The sequence below is a fragment of the Podarcis vaucheri genome, assembly GCF_965113315.1.
Source record: "Podarcis vaucheri genome assembly, chromosome: 1".
Classification (NCBI taxonomy): domain Eukaryota; kingdom Metazoa; phylum Chordata; class Lepidosauria; order Squamata; family Lacertidae; genus Podarcis; species Podarcis vaucheri.
The window spans coordinates 83,584,311-83,600,652 of NC_138759.1; the positions used below are offsets into that span (position 1 = coordinate 83,584,311).

The following is a 16,342-nucleotide window of genomic DNA, read 5'->3' on the forward strand; positions in this document are numbered from 1 at the left end:
TTTATTCAGTCATTGAGTTGCAAGACAAAGAACCCAGTTCTCAACTCCTTAGTGATGTTCCTCACTCTGAGCTCCTCCCCTTCCTTGCCCCCCAGCAACAGTACTTGGCCCTTTGCTCTTGAATTCTAATTGAAAGTTGAATCCATGGGGATGGCGGCGGTTCTATGCTCTCCAAGGATGTCTCTGTTGGCTGCTCTCCCCCTCACCCTCCTTCTCTTAACACCTCATAATTTGGCAACTCTGAGTTCTGCCGTAATTCATTCCTGTTCCTCTTCTCTTGAAACTACTAGGGGTGGGGGCAAGCTGAAGAGAAGGAGGGGGTATCCTCAGCCCTCCTCTTCAGCCCCTGACATGTAGGTGGGATGCTTAACCATTTATCCACTGGCCATCTTTTCTAGTCCTTCCCCTTGTCCACTACGTTCTTACCTACTGGAGACTAGTCTCTAATCCAGAGGCAGAGAACCTGTGACTTGCCAAGATTTTGCTGGACTACAACCCCCTTCATCCCTGAGCATTGTCCATGCTGGTGGGACTGATGAGCGTTGGAGGCCATCAACATCTGCAGGGCCGCCAATTCACCACCCTTGATAAAAATCTGTATTATGTGGGGAGCTGAGCAATGTCACTGACATTCATTTAGGTGCTATTAATCTTCCAAGGACTTTCTTGAAGGCTGCCTTCACATCTTTGTTGCGCAGGCTGTAAATGAAGGGGTTGACCAGGGGGTTGACCAAAGTGTACAAAAGAGCATTTGCCTTGTCCGCATTTGGAGTGTGTTGCGAGCTTGGTCGGGAATACATGAAGAGGATGGAGCCATAGTAGAGGGAGACAGAGAGTAGGTGGGCGGAGCAAGTGGAGAAGGCCTTGCGCCGTCCTGCAGCTGAGCGGATGCGTATGATGGCTGTCACAATGCCTGTGTAGCAGCCCAGGATGAGGACAGTGGTTGCCAGCACATTGCAACCAATGACTGCAGCCACAATGAGTTCATAGACCCGGGTATCCTTACAGGCCATCTTCACGAGTGGTGGCGCATCACAAAAGTAGTGGTTGATAATGTTGCTCCCACAAAAGCTTAGCCGGAAAGTGTTTCCTGTATGTACAATAGCATTAGCAAAGCCAGCTACGTAAGAGCCAATGACCAACTGGGTGCAGAGCTTCTTAGGCATAGCAGTGGTATAGAGAAGTGGTTTGCAGATGGCCACATAGCGGTCATAGGCCATGGCAGCTAGCAGGAAACATTCACTTTGGGCCAAGCCAGCTGAGAAGAAGAACTGAGCTGCACAGCCTGCGAGGCTCATGCCGTTGTTCTCAGACACACAGTCGTACAGGATCCGGGGAGTGTAGACGGAGGAGTACCAGATATCCAGGAAGGAAAGGCTGCCTACAAAGAAATACATGGGTGTGTGCAAGCGGGAATCTAGGTAGATCAGTGTGATGAGACCCAGGTTTCCAGTCAATGTGAGAGTGTACGAGACCAGGAATAGAACAAAGAAGAGGATCCTCAGGAGTGGATCTGTCGTGAAACCCATCAAGATGAAGTTGGTAAGATGCGTGCGGTTGCCTTCAGTTTCCATCATCACCATGGATCTCACCAGTTGATGTAGGGAAGAGGAAGAGTAATGCTGTCATTCCCCTCAATGGTATTATATAGAGCACACCTGTGATTTGGAGGGATGGATTTATTAAAACGACATACAAAATGTAATATGTTATTTCCCCCTTTGTTTTACAATAGCAAAAGAAGATATTTCTTTTTTCCATCTGGCAATGTGAAACTCCTCGCAAATTAACCACTACTAAAGTTAACCAGTGAAAGATGGATATGCTCTTTCTGCCTCAAATATTGTGGGACCAGAAGCTTTGGTGGATGGGATACAAAGAATAGCTGGGGAAATTGAGGTGAATTGAGAGGACATTGTGCTGAGACAATGAATCTGAGGAGTAATTTTGAGTCTTTCCAGGCTGACATTGGGAGAAACATGCTAGGAGGAAGGCACCCTTGGCAAATCTACACCATGATCAACTCCCGCCCAGAAACCAACGTTCCCACTGTGGAAGGACGTGTGGATCCAAAATTGGCTTCCACAGTCACTCACGGACTCACAGTTAAAACTGTGTTTATGGAAGACAATCTTACTCGGCTATGAGTGATTGCCAAAAAGAAGACTTCACTTTCTGTCAGTGCATACCCCATAATAATTTCCTGCTGAAATTCTTTTTATACCACATATGTTCTGTTTTATTATTTCCCCTCCTTTGTTGTGCTAAAGCTTCTCTGGACAGCAGTAGTGCTGGGGAAGCATTGCAAAAGAGCTGAAAAACAGAATAAATCCGTTTGCAGTTCTGAGCCATTTAGGGGTTTAGAGGGTTTTTTTAGAAAAGCATTTTGATTTAGTTCCAGAAACAAATTAGCAACCACTGCACGATTGGTTTGATATGCTCATACCCCCCTTGCCCAGGTGAGGAACCTGACTGCTGAATTCTGATCCGGCTGAAGTTTTCAATCCTTCTTCAGAGGCAGCCTTACGTATAATGCATTGCAGCAATCTAACCTAGGGGATACCAGAGCATAGATGACAGAATTTAAGGCTATCCCTGACCAGAATTAGTAATTCACCTGGCTATATAAAGTCATTACTTTATATTCTTGTACTCTTTTGTACAAAAAGAAACATGTCATTTGAACCCATGAAATCACTTAGTGATTTTACAGCTGCTTCAAGAGCTAACTGCATTGGATTAAGTTGGAAATTAGGTGGTTTGAATGACAAACCGTGCTTTGTTTTTGCAGGGACAAAAATGTGAATCAAAATAATGTTGTCTTCCATGGGGCAGACTGAAATCCTTTCCTTTTTTTTTTTTTTTTTGGTTTTCAGTTATTTCTGTAAGCTTATGTGCTTTATTATAAGCTATAGCCAGAACTCATGAAGGATTATGGTTCTGATGAAAGTCATATATTTCCAGTTCTTGCAAAAAATTACTCTTGAGAAGGGAAATTGTTTTACTGCTGGTCAGTTGGGCCAGGAAATGAGTGTGTAGGCACTGGGGATGGGGGGACACACACACACAGACCTCTCAGTTTCTCATCTTTCTAATTTTAAGCTCAGTCCTCCACATTTCGATGTTGGTTTGTGATTTAAAAAAAACCCATCATTAACATTCACTAGCATCTTAGGGCAAGTTTTACCTACTATATATTTGTATGTAATTTTGCCTCCTGTACATTTTTTGGGGGGCGGCGAGAAATAATCCTCCCTAGCAGACTGCATTCTTCTGTTACTTTCACCAGTATATGCATTCTTATGCACACTTTGGCATATGCTTTTGTGTACACATTTCCTGAATGCACATGGGAATGTGGTGCAAGAAAAGTGGTCTGCTGCCCAGCTGGGAAGTTTAAGCTGAGCAAAGAGTAGCATGGAAACCGCCTATGGGGACATCACTAAGGTCTACACAAGGAAGAAGCAGACTTACCTGTATGAAGCTTGGTGGGTTTTCCTGTTGCCTGCAAAAGGTGGCTTATATTGAAATGTTCCCCTTGCTCCAGCCAAGCTGAAGTGACCACAATTCTTCCCCAAGAGTCTCCCCAAGTCAGGATAACTCAATAAGCTCCCTATAGAAACAATTAGAATGTTTGCTTCTTCTTGATGATTTGATATGGGAATAAGGACACAAAATTATTTTCTCTCTCTCCTGCTCACTAGAGAATTTACACCAAAAGGGAAGAAAACACCACAAATATAACAAACAACTTGGTTTGAGAGTTCTCCATGTCTGGTTGCCATATTTCAAAAAGTGAAAATCCAGGCACTTTTACAGACGGCCGAATCCTGGCTATGTCTGGGAAATACTGGACATTTCTGACCGGGCAGATTTTTTAAATGTGGCAAAATGTCTGGGGGTTTTTGTTTACAGTAATCCAAGAAAAGTTTTCTAGTGCATTAGACTCAAATCTAAGGCACCTGGCTAAGCTAGTCTGCAGCAGAGAATTGCAACAGAGAACCTGTTCCTCAGTTCCACACAGTGGAAGTGAGGAACAGGTTTAAGGATTTAGATTTGCTGGACAGAGTGCCTTAAGAACTATGGATGGAGGGTCACAACATTTTACAGGAGGCAGCAATGAAAAGGAAATACAAGAAAGCAAAGTGGCTATCCAAAGAGGCCTTACAAATAGCGGGGGAAAGAAGGCAAGCAAAATGCGAGGGAGATAGTGAAAGATACAGGAAAGTGAATGCAGATTTCCATAAAATAGCAAGGAGAGACAAGAAGGCCTTCTTAAACGAGCAATGCAAAGAAATAGAGGAAAACAACAGAAGGGGGAGAACCAGAGATCTGTTCAAGAAAATTGGAGATATGAAAGGAACATTTCGTACAAAGATTACCATAATAAATGACAAAAGTGGTAAGGACCTAACAGAAGCAGAAGACATCAAGAAGAGGTGGCAAGAATACACAGAGGAATTATACCAGAAAGATATGGATGTCTCGTACACCCCAGGTAGTGTGGTTGCTGACCTTGAGCCAGACATCCTGGAAAGTGAAGTCAAATGGGCTTTAGAAAGCACTGCAAATAACAAGGCCAGTGGAAGTGATGATATTCCAGCAGAACTATTTACATTTTTAAAAGATTATGTTGTTAAGGTGCTATACTCAATATGCCAGCAAGTTTGGAAAACTCAGTAGTGGCCAGAGGATTGGAGAAGATCAGTCTACATCCCAATCCCAAAGAAGGGAAGTACCAAAGAATGCTCCAACTACCGCACAATTGCACTCATTTCACATGCTAGCAAGGTTATGCTTAAAATTCTACAAGGAAGGCTCAAGCAGTATGTGGACCTAGAACTCCCAGAAGTGCAAGCTGGATTTAGAAGAGGCAGAGGAACCAGAGACCAAATTGCAAACATGCGCTGGATTATGGAGAAATCTAGAGAGTTCCAAAAAGACATCTACTTCTGCTTCATTAACTATGCAAAAGCCTTTGACTGTGTCGACCACAGCAAACTATGGCAAGTTCTTAAAGAAATGGGAGTGCCTGATTACCTCATCCGTCTCCTGAGAAATCTCTATGTGGGACAAGAAGCTTCAGTTAGAACTGGATATGGTACAACTGATTGGTTCAAAACTGGGAAAGGAGTACAACAAGGCTGTATATTGTCTCCCTGCTTATTTAACTTATATGCAGAATTCATCATGCGAAAGGCTGGGCTGGATGAATCCCTAGCCGGAATTAAGATTGCCGGAAGAAATATCAACAACCTCAGATATGCAGATGACACAACCTTGATGGCAGAAAGTGAGGAGGAATTAAAGAACCTTTAAATGAGGGTGAAAGAGGAGAGCGCAAAATATGGTTTGAAGCTCAACATCAAAAAAAAAACGAAGATCATGGCCACTGGTCCCATCACCTCCTGGCAAATAGAAGGGGAAGAAATGGAGGCAGTGAGAGATTTTACTTTCTTGGGCTCCATGATCACTGCAGATGGTGACAGCAGTCACAAAATTAAAAGACGCCTGCTCCTTGGGAGAAAGGCGATGGCAAACCTAGACAGCATCTTAAAAAGCAGAGACATCACCTTGCCAACAAAGGTCCGTATAGTTAAAGCTATGGTTTTCCCAGTAGTGATGTACAGAAATGAGAGCTGGACCATCAAGAAGGCTGATCGCGGAAGAATTGATGCTTTTGAATTATGGTGCTGGAGTAGACTCTTGAGAGTCCCATGGACTGCAAGAAGATTAAACATGTCCATTCTTAAGGAAATCAGCCCTGAGTGCTCACTGGAAGGACAGATCCAGAAGCTGAAGCTCCAATACTCCAATACTGAAGCTCCAAGGAGAAGGGGACAACAGAGGATGAGATGGTTGGATAGTGTTCTCGAAGCTACCAGCATGAGTTTGACCAAACTGAGGGAGGCAGTGGAAGACAGAAGTGCCTGGCGTGTTCTGGTCCATGGGGTCACGAAGAGTCGGACACGACTAAATGACTAAACAACAACAAGCATCTTAAACTAGCTACATACTGTATAAATCCCTTCTCTTGTGACTGAACTAAAAGGATGCTGTCCCAGCTGCAAGATCCTGGAGAAGGAGTCTGGGAGGGCAAGGGTTAACAACACCCTGCCCATAAGGAGAGCCCATATGTACGTGCTAAACAGTTTAATACATTGTTCTTTGCACACTTACGTTCACAAAGATGTGAACATGAGCCGAAATACTTTCATTCGGCAAACGAGGGAGCAATATGTATTATTATTATTATTATTATTTTGTTGTTGTTGAAAGTTAAGAACATTGTAGGGGTATTTAAAATGAGAGTTGTCATAGCGACCTGTAATTAAAAGTAGAAGTCAGCAACCATGTCCTCTTTTTTGCTCTCCAAAATATGGCAACCCTATGAAATATATATTGTTCTTAATTTACCATCCACTAAATATGCCACAGGATCCAATATAAGGACTTCTGTATCATGCACCTTAACTTTGGGCAAATCTGCTGTATTATTATTCCCTCTTCCCAGGAGACCATGGGAACTGTAGCTGTAGCGCATCAGCATCCCTAACAGAAAATTCCCAGCACCTCACCAAATCACACTTGCCAGTTTTATAAAAGTAAATATATGTGAGCTTTCCAAATCTGTGCTAGAATAAAATTGAAGTGTGATGGGGGTTAGGAAGCCTTGTGGGAAATTATCTGAACCAATTTTTTTATTTTTAATTTTTTTACAGTTAATTTTTCAAACGCTATCAGGGAACCTGGGGCGGAGAAGGGGGAAATGCTGGGAAAATACAGAGATAAGCCTCCGATCATTAGCAGTGGTACCTCATCAGGGGAGGACGATGACGAAGGGTTGTCAGGAAGCAATGAATCAGAGAGGGGGGAGCAATTTCCAGGGCTTAGCTCTTCACGTAACAGAGGAAGGAAAAGGAGAGGGCTCCGGAAGTGGTTATGCTGGGGAAAACGAAAGCAGCAACCAGTTGTTGCATCTGATTCCAATGAGCCTGATGTGCTCTGAGTGCTCTGAGTGTAAATAGAAGAATGGACCACATAAAACCTATAAAACTGGCTGGAGGCCCAGACTCTTATCTCTTCTAGCACCCACCAATCAGTCCTGAAAAATGCATACCTTAAATGCAAATACCACGTGAATAGTAATGTAGTGTCAAGTTTGGGAAATTCTTTCCTCCCCCAGCAGCATTAAGGATCAAGGAAGAAACAAGAAAGTTTGTATGTATGGTTTTATTCAGTCATTCTGTTGCAAGACAAAGAATCCAGTTCTTAACTCCTTAGTGATGTTGCCCACTCTGAGCTCCTCCCCTTCCTTGCCCAGCAAAAGTACTTGGCCCTTTGCTCTTGAATTCTAATTGAAAGTCGAGTCCGTGGGGATGGTGGCGCTTCTATGCTCTCCAAGGGCGTCTCTGTTGGCTGCTCTCCCCCTCACACTCCTTCTCTTAACACCTCATAATTTGGCAACTTTGAGTTCTGCTGTAATTCATTCCTGTTTCTCTTCTCATGAAACTACTGGAGGGGGGGGCAAGCAGAGGAGAAGGAGGGGGAGATCCTCAGCCCTCCTCTTCAGTCCAGCCCCTGGCCTGTAGGTGGGATGCTTAACCATTTATCCGCTGGGCATCTTTTCTAGTGCTTCCCCTTGTCCACTACGTTCTTACCTACAGGAGACTAGTCTCTAATCCAGAGGTGGAGAACCTGTGACTTGCCAAGATTTTGCTGGACAACAGCCCCCTTCATCCTTGAGCATTGGCCATGCTGGTGAAACTGACGAGCGTTGGAGGCCATCAACATGCAGGGCCACCAATTCACCACACTTGATAAAAATCTGTATTATGTGGGGAGTTGAGCAACGTCACTGACATTCATTTAGGTGTTATGAATCTTCCAAGGACTTTCTTGAAGGCTGCCTTCACATCTTTGTTGCGCAAGCTGTAAATGAAGGGGTTGATCAGGGGGTTGAGCACAGTGTAGAAAAGAGCATTTGCCTTGTCCCCATTCGGAGTGTGCTGTGAGCTTGGTCGGGAATACATGAAGAGGATGGAGCCATAGTAGAGGGAGACAGAGAGTAGGTGGGCAGAGCAAGTGGAGAAGGCCTTGCGCCGCCCTGCAGCTGAGCGGATGCGTATGATGGCTGTCACAATGCCTGCGTAGCAGCCCAGGATGAGGGCAGTGCTTGGCAACACAGTGCAAACAATGACTGTGGCCAATATGAGTTCATAGATCCGGGTATCCTTACAGGCCATCTTCACGAGTGGCTGCACATCACAAAAGTAGTGGTTGATAATGTTGCTCCCACAAAAGCCTAGCTGGAAAGTATTACCTGCATGTACAATACCAACAGCGAAGCCAGCTGCATAAGACCCAACAATCAGCTGGGTGCAGAGTTTCTTGGTCATGGCACTGGAATAGCGGAGTGGCTTGCAAATGGCCACATAGCGGTCATAGGCCATGGTAGCTAGCAGGAAACATTCACTGTGTCCGAAGCTAGCTGAAAAGAAGAACTGAGCTGCACAGCTTGCGTTGGATATGATATTGTTCTCAGACACACAGTCGTACAAGATCCGGGGAGTGTAGACGGAGGAGTACCAGACATCCAGGAAGGAAAGGCTGCCCACAAAGAAATACATGGGTGTGTGCAAGCGGGAATCTAGGTAGATCAGTGTGATGAGACCCAGGTTTCCAGTCAATGTGAGAGTGTATGAGACCAGGAACAGAACAAAGAAGAGGATCCTCAGGAATGGATCTGTCGTGAAACCCATCAAGATGAAGTTGGTAAGATTCGTGCGGTTGCCTTCTGTTTCCATCACCACCATGGATCTCACCAGTTGATGTAGGGAAGAGGAAGAGTAATGCTGTCATTCCCCTCAATGGTATTATATAGAGCACACCTGTGATTTGGAGGGATGGATTTATTAAAACGACATACAAAATATAATATGTTATTTCCCCCCTTGTTTTACAATAGCAAAAGAAGATAGACTTTTCTTTTTTCATCTGGCAATGTGAAACTCCTCACAAATCAAGCACTGCTAAAGTTATCCTGTAAAAGAAGGGTAGGCACTTTCTGCCTATCAGAAAGCTTTGGGACCAGAAGCTTTGGTGGTGGGATACAGAGAATAGCTGGGGAAATTGAGGTGAATTGAGAGGACATTTTGCTGAGGCAATGAATCTGAGGAGTAATTTTGGTTTCTGGCTATGTCACAATTTAATGATCACCCAGGGAGGGAAAAGCCAGGATTTATGAGGTAAAATTCCTGACAATGTTCCCTGGTGGGTCTGGGGAGCTCACTGTATCCTACTATGCCGCTTAAGCCCGTGTCTGCCAACTTGAAAGGCAGAATGGGTGAGACCTGGGAGTGTGTCCCTGCCATAGAGGAGCCTCCATCTCTGGCATGATTTGTGATTAGTTTCTCATTAATTTGGAACATTGGTGTTAATCAAGAGGTGCTCCTGGACCAACATATACTAATGGGCTGCAATCAATCAGCTGCCGAGAGGACTGTGTTTGGCTTTTCGAAGATATTTGAATGTTTTTTCTGAAGCTTGAAAATCCTCACAACAGCCGGGAAGGAAGGGGAAGAACAAGGTGTTTTGTGTTTTACATATAGTTCTCAAATGGTTTGTTTTCTTGTCCTCTCCTGCAAAAAGAAAGAAATGTATGTAGCCATGGCTATGTTATTTTGTCTGATACCAAGGAAAAGAGGGGGGGAGGCTTTTGATTTATGCCCAATGAGGAATTTAACAAGATTTTATTATGCCCTCCTCACTCGATTGAGGTGGAATGGACTTTATTTAAAATTATCTCTGGACTGGACCAGGAGTGTGAGGGAACAAGGCTGATTTACAAGAATGAATGGCTGCTGCACAGATCTGGCAAGAGGCTGTATCTGACAATTTTTTAAAATCTTTAGCTGTGTGCCAAGGAAGAACTCCAGGGTGGAATTTTAATGGCAGAGATTGGACATGTACTCTGTGAGTTATTTATAGCCACAGCCTGTACGCAAGATGGAATGTGACCTTGAAAACACTGCAAAGGACTGAAGAAAGGAAGATAGTAATTAACCCTCCCAGCACACCAGGTCTGAGACAATAATGTTTATGAAGGAGTACACACATGAAATAGATTTTATATTTATAGGAAGTAACAGAGACTACCGAGGCCTATTAAACAGAATGGGATAGGTCTATAAGAAGAAGTGATACAAAAGAAGGGAAGCTATCCAAGGCTCTTTTTCAGATGACAGAAAATTTAAGTTTAGTTGATATACAAAGAGAAAAACACCCACTGGATAGACAATTCACATTTTTTTCCATCCATGAATAATTTGGTGAGTCGAATTGACTCTGTGTGGACATCTTGAAATTTGTACATTATGGTAAAGAAGGTAGAAATTCTACGCAGGACACTTTCAGATCACAACTCTATTATTATGGAATTAAGAACTGGACAAAATTCCCCACTGAGATGGAGATTAAATGAGAATTTATTAAACGATCAAGAAATATTAGAAAAGGGTGGGGGAATATTAAAATATTATTCTGAAATCAATTTGAATCAAGAGACAAATTTGAAAGTGGTATGGAATGCGAGCAAAGTAGTGATGCGGGGGGGAGGGTGTTATCCAGCAAAGTGCATACCAAAAAAGAAAAGAGAGTTGGAAAAGCAATAAATTCTACAACAAAGAAAAAGGAAAGAAAAATAATTGATCGATTCTCCTAGAAAATAGATAGTTAAATTGGTTATTAAATTATTGCAAACACTTAAGGACGAAGAGGTGAAGGAAGTGGTGGTGAAGTGGGCACATGATTTTGGCTATCCAACTGAGATGGAAAAATGGGGAAAAGACTTAAAATTCATTGCGTGCTATCTGATAAAATAAAACTTTATGAAAAGGTCTTACAGATGGTACCTGACCCCATCCAAATTAGTCAAAATAAAAAAGAACAGCAATAAGTGTTGGAGATGTAAACAATATGAAGGAACCTTATTCCACATGTGATGGACATGTCCTCAAACCAATTTTTTTTGGGATGTGATCTATGAGGAACTAAACAGAATGCTAAAACACACATTTTTAAAGAAACTTGAAGCTTTCCTATCAGGCATTCTAATGATAAGCATCCCAAATGAAAATAAAAGAGTGTTTCTTTACGCGCTAACAACGGCTAATATGATAATAGCAAAATACTGGAAAAGTGAGTTAATACCAACAATAGACGAGTGGCAATTAAAGTTGTGCGAGTACCTTGAACTAGCCAAAATGACAGAACTAATAAGAGATTAAGAATGGGTTTGCTTTAAAAAATACCTGACAAAATATGGTTCCAAAAATAATACTTGGTTATCCTTAGATTAATTTCACAGATATAATGGAAAAAACTGATCCTAATAAGTGAATACAGAAAATCTGTCACTTAAGAGAAGTGTCAAAACTGCAAAGACATAGAGGGAAGTCAACTAATATAGCAGATTCAAACTAGTTTACTGGAACAGAAAGAAGGTGACTATAAGGAAAGAAAGAAAAGAAGGATTACAAATGTAATTTCTTTCTGAGAACTTGGCGTATAGAATACTCAAAATACTGTTTGTATCCTTTGATCAATTTTGTGTACTTCATTAATTCTTTTTTTGTTTTTTATTAATTATTATTTTACCCGTTGTCACCTTTGTTGTTTATAATAGTTTTAGAAGTATTGGCACAAAGAATAAGATGTAATCAAGATATTAAAGGCAGAGTGGAACAGAGACAATATAAATTAAAAGCATTTGCAGAGGATGTGGCAATATCTGTAGAAGAACCAATAGAGTCAATCCCAAAAGTATTACGAAAGATAAAAATTTTTTGAGACATAGCAGGTCTTAAGATTAATAAAGATAAAACCAAACTCTTGGTAAAAAATATGAATGATGAGAATAAAAACAAATTACAAGATGTATCTGGCTTAAAGATTGAAAGAAAGGTTAAGTATTTAGGTGTATGGGTAACAGTAAATAATATAAAATTGTATAAAGATAATTATTTAAAAACTTGGGAAGATATTAAAAGAAATTTGCAAATTTGGAATAGAATGAATCTTTCATTATTAGATAGAGTGTTGACTATAAAGATGAATGTATTACCAAGAATGTAATTTCTGTTTCAATCGATTCCAAGTGATTGGCAAGACAGATTGTTTCAACACATGGCAAAAATATATTTCTAAATATATTTGGCAAGGGAAAAAAACCAAGAATAAAATATAAAATATGATAGATGCAAAAGAAAGAGGAGGTTTTACCCTGCCGAATATGAGACAATACTATGAAGCATCTTGTCTTTGTTGGTTGAAGGAATGGATGACATTCGAGAATTCACATATTCTAAATTTAGAAGGTCGTGGCAATATTTTGGTTGACATGCTTATGATATAAAAAGGTGAAAGTACATAAAGGATTTACAAATCATATAATTAGGAAAAAATTGTATAGTGTATGGGATAAATATAAGAATTTATTAGAGATAAAAACATCAGTGATGCTCACCGTTGGAAGCTACAGCGGTAAAGAAAAAGAATATTATAGAAGCATGGACAACTTATAGAAATTTATTAAAACAAGAGGAAGGAGAGCACAAATTATCAGGAGAATAAACGACATAGATATAATATCACCATCTAAATGAAGTATTTAAGAAAGATAGGATATGAGGGCTTGGGGAACAAATATCACAACTGAAGAGAGACCTGTTGGGATGTAATGTAAAAGTGCTGTCTAAAGTGTATAAAATATTATTGGAATGGGAGACAAAGGATGAGTAAGTAAAAAACACTGCACAGGATAAAAACAAGATAAAAACATTGGCAGGATTTTTGTAATAACCTGCAGCTTTATAAGAGTATATATCTGAAGAAGATAAATAAATGAGCAAATTAACTTAATTCGGATATGCGGAAGATATTAAAAAACAAATTTAAGAAAATGCAGAAAGAGGGGGAAAGGAGTCAAGTTTTGAAATGTCAAAATGATTGTAAAATCAATGAAATGTATAAAATTAGTGAAATGTATAAATTTGAAAAGTATAAATAAATAAACAAAATGCACACACTATATAGAGCCATTTAATAGCTCTATATTAAACAGCTCTTGTACAAATTGTACAAACATGTCACCTGTACCCATGAAAACACTTAGTGATTTTACAGCTGCTTCAAGAGTTAACTGCATTGGATTAAGTTGGAAATAAGGTTGTTTGAATGACAAACCTTGCTTCTTAACTATGAAAATATGACAATATAATTAAATTCTATGTGATGGCTTTTTCTAAAGCTCAGCCTGCGTTGCTCTTGATATTTTCTACAGGGGCAGTTTGTATGTGGCAAAGATATTTGATCACTAATTGTGGTATTTTCTTTATCAAAGGATTTGCAGCTGGGTATATAAGAATCAAATACTTAAGATCATTTGCTGTTTCAAAAGGAGACCTAGTCCGAGCAACAGCAAGAAAAACCCAGCAAATTCTTGCAGCTTTTTTTTTTGCAGGGACAAAAATGTGAATCAAAATATTTTGGTCTTCCATGGGGCAGACTGGATTCCTTTTTTGGTTTTCAGTTATTTCTGTAAACTTATATGCTTTATTATAACTATAGCCAGAACTCATGAAGGATTATGGTTATGATAAAAGTCATATATTTTTAGTTCTTGGAAAAAGTACCCTTGAGAAGAGACACTGTTTTGCTGCTGATCAGTTGGGCTTCTGATAAGAGAACAGGAAAAGAGTGTGCAGGCACTGGGGATGGGGGGGGGGAACGAACCTCTCAGTTTTTCATCTTTCTAATTTTAAGCTCAGTACTCCACATTCTTATGTTACTTTCACCAGTATACACATCCTTATGCACACTTTGGCATATGCTTTTGTGTATACATTTCCTGAATGCACATGGGAATGTGGTTCAAGAAAAGTGGTCTGCTGCCCAGCTGGGAAGTTTAAGCTGAGCAAAGAGTAGCATGGAAACCGCCTATGGGGACATCACTATGGTCTACACCAGGAAGAAGCAGACTTACCTGTATGAAGCTTGGTGGGTTTTCCTGTTGCCTGCAAAAGGTGGCTTATATTGAAATGTTCCCCTTGCTCCAGCCAAGCTGAAGTGACCACAATTCTTCCCCAAGAGTCTCCCCAAGTCAGGATAACTCAATAAGCTCCCTATAGAAACAATTAGAATGTTTGCTTCTTCTTGATGATTTGATATGGGAATAAGGACGCAAAACTATCTTCTTTCTCTCCTGCTCACTAGAGAATTTACACCAATAGGGAAGAAAACACCACAAACATAACAAACAACTTGGTTTGTGAGTTCTACATGTCAGGTTGCCATATTTGAAAAAGTGAAAATCCGGGCACTTTTACAGATGGCCGAATTCCAGCTATGTCTGGGAAATTCCAGCCGTATAGCATCCCTATATTTCCTCCTCCTCTTCCTTTTTTCTTCTCTTTGTCTAGTACTGAAGTCACCAACGCGGCTTCCAGAGATGTACATGTACCCACAGATGCCTTCCCAGGTGCCCACAGGGGCCTCTCCCCTCTTAGAAAGCAGACTTGAAAGGATTCTATTGCAGCCAATATAACAGGTTGTGTTGTGTGCTTGGCAAGCGTGTGAGACAGTTCCCCCAATTTGCAAAAGTGTCCACAGGCCCCAAAAGACTGGACTCCTCTGGCCTGGTGGAACAGTCTTTTGGAGGACAGGGTTTGCTTTTATGCCACTGTTTTGATCTCTTTAGGTGGTATTTTTGTTTTAACACTATTATATTGTCCACAGCTTAGATATTTTTAAAATATTAAGTGTCTGATAACTGCTTTGAAATAAATAAACTATACAGAGAGGGAAGAACTGTTTCTCTGTTTAATCACAACCGGTCCAATAGCTTTGCTTCTATGAATTCTAAAGTACTATTTTTATAACAGGAACCTTAAAGGTGAAAGCAAGTGAATGGAACGTAGGGTTGCCATATGTCTTCCTTTTTTCCAGACACGTCCTCTTTTTCAGGATTAAAATTTCTATCCAGGCAGATTTTTTAAATGTGGCAAAACCTCTAGGGTTTTTTCTTTACAGTAACCCAAGGAAAGTTTTCTAGTGCATTAGACTCAGATCTAAGGCACCTGGTCAAACTAGTCTACAGCAGAGAATTGCAACAGGGCAGCATCTTAAACTAGCTACGTACTGTATAAATCCCTTCTCTTGTGACTGAACTAAAAGGATGCTGTCCCAGCTGCAAGATCCTGGAGAAGGAGTCTGGGAGGGCAAGGGTTAACAACACCCTGCCCATAAGGAGAGCCCATATGTACATGTTAAACAGTTTAATACATTGTTCTGTGCACACTTACGTTCACAGAGATGTGAACATGAGCCCAAATACTTTCATTTGGCAAATGTACTCATCAAAAGGCAGGAAAACCATTCCATCATTTTGTTGAAAAAGCTGCATGGATAAACCTTTTGGATGGGCACATAAGAACATAAGAAGAGGCTGCTGGATCAGCCAATGGTCCACCTAGTGTCTGCAAGTGAAATAGTATGGCTGAGCCCCTATTATGGTATTGTGTTCAGCCATTCATATATCTGCATATATTTGCATACGAATAAAACAATAGTTCTTGAAAGAGAAAAAAATCATTCTTCACTTTTAGTTGACGCAAAAAACAAGCAACAGTTTAGGGCATGTATTCTATACAATGCAGCAGAAGGAGGGAGATCTCTTTAACATGGTATCAGCAGTCACCCCCAGTTGTTTGTTTTTTAAGTGCTCATATTAAAACTGTATAAAAATGTCTGGGTTCGATCCTACACATGTTCCCAAAAACCTACAGATGTTGAATGTATTAAGAATATGCAACATCTTTAAGTTCTACTAGCCAGTGAATCAGGGGAATCTTAAACAGTGATTGAAAGCTTTTAAATTAGTAGTCTAGATAGTTCCACAGTCCCTCCCAGAAATAACTTGAGGAGAATGGATCAGGTTTTGTTTTTAATGTCCTTCAGACAACATAATGTGGGCCCTAAATTGTGTCTAGTGTGAATCAGGCCTCCATTGCTGTGCCCCAACTTAAGCCCTCTCTCCAAACACCTTTCTCTGTTTACCTGGACTTGGTGGACCTGGGAGAGCGTAGTTTGCAGCATTGAGGGCTGCCAGGAGTCATGGGAAAGGTAGGCTCCTTAATCCCCTGGATGCTTCTATATGGTGTGGAGGGCTCCACAGGTAAAACGCCCTTTGTTAGGCCCTAGATATATGGCAGCACCATAAGAACTACATTCTCCATTGCTGCTAGTTGTGCAGTGTCTAGTGACTAAAGGTGGCTGAAGTTCC

General features: G+C 40.9%; 2 protein-coding genes across 2 annotated transcripts; both read right to left on the reverse strand.

Moving 5' to 3' along the window:
• Nucleotides 1-430: 430 nt before the first annotated feature.
• On the reverse strand, nucleotides 431-1,670 carry LOC309532139 (olfactory receptor 9G4-like). Its single transcript, XM_082222139.1, has one exon. The coding sequence runs from the start codon at nucleotides 1,581-1,583 to the stop codon at nucleotides 633-635; it is 951 nt and encodes a 316-aa protein (XP_082078265.1). The 5' UTR covers nucleotides 1,584-1,670; the 3' UTR covers nucleotides 431-632.
• A 6,164-nt stretch (nucleotides 1,671-7,834) lies between these two features.
• LOC309531703 (olfactory receptor 9G4-like) lies at nucleotides 7,835-9,199 on the reverse strand. The gene has a single exon (XM_082221370.1). The coding sequence runs from the start codon at nucleotides 8,814-8,816 to the stop codon at nucleotides 7,866-7,868; it is 951 nt and encodes a 316-aa protein (XP_082077496.1). The 5' UTR covers nucleotides 8,817-9,199; the 3' UTR covers nucleotides 7,835-7,865.
• Nucleotides 9,200-16,342: the final 7,143 nt, after the last annotated feature.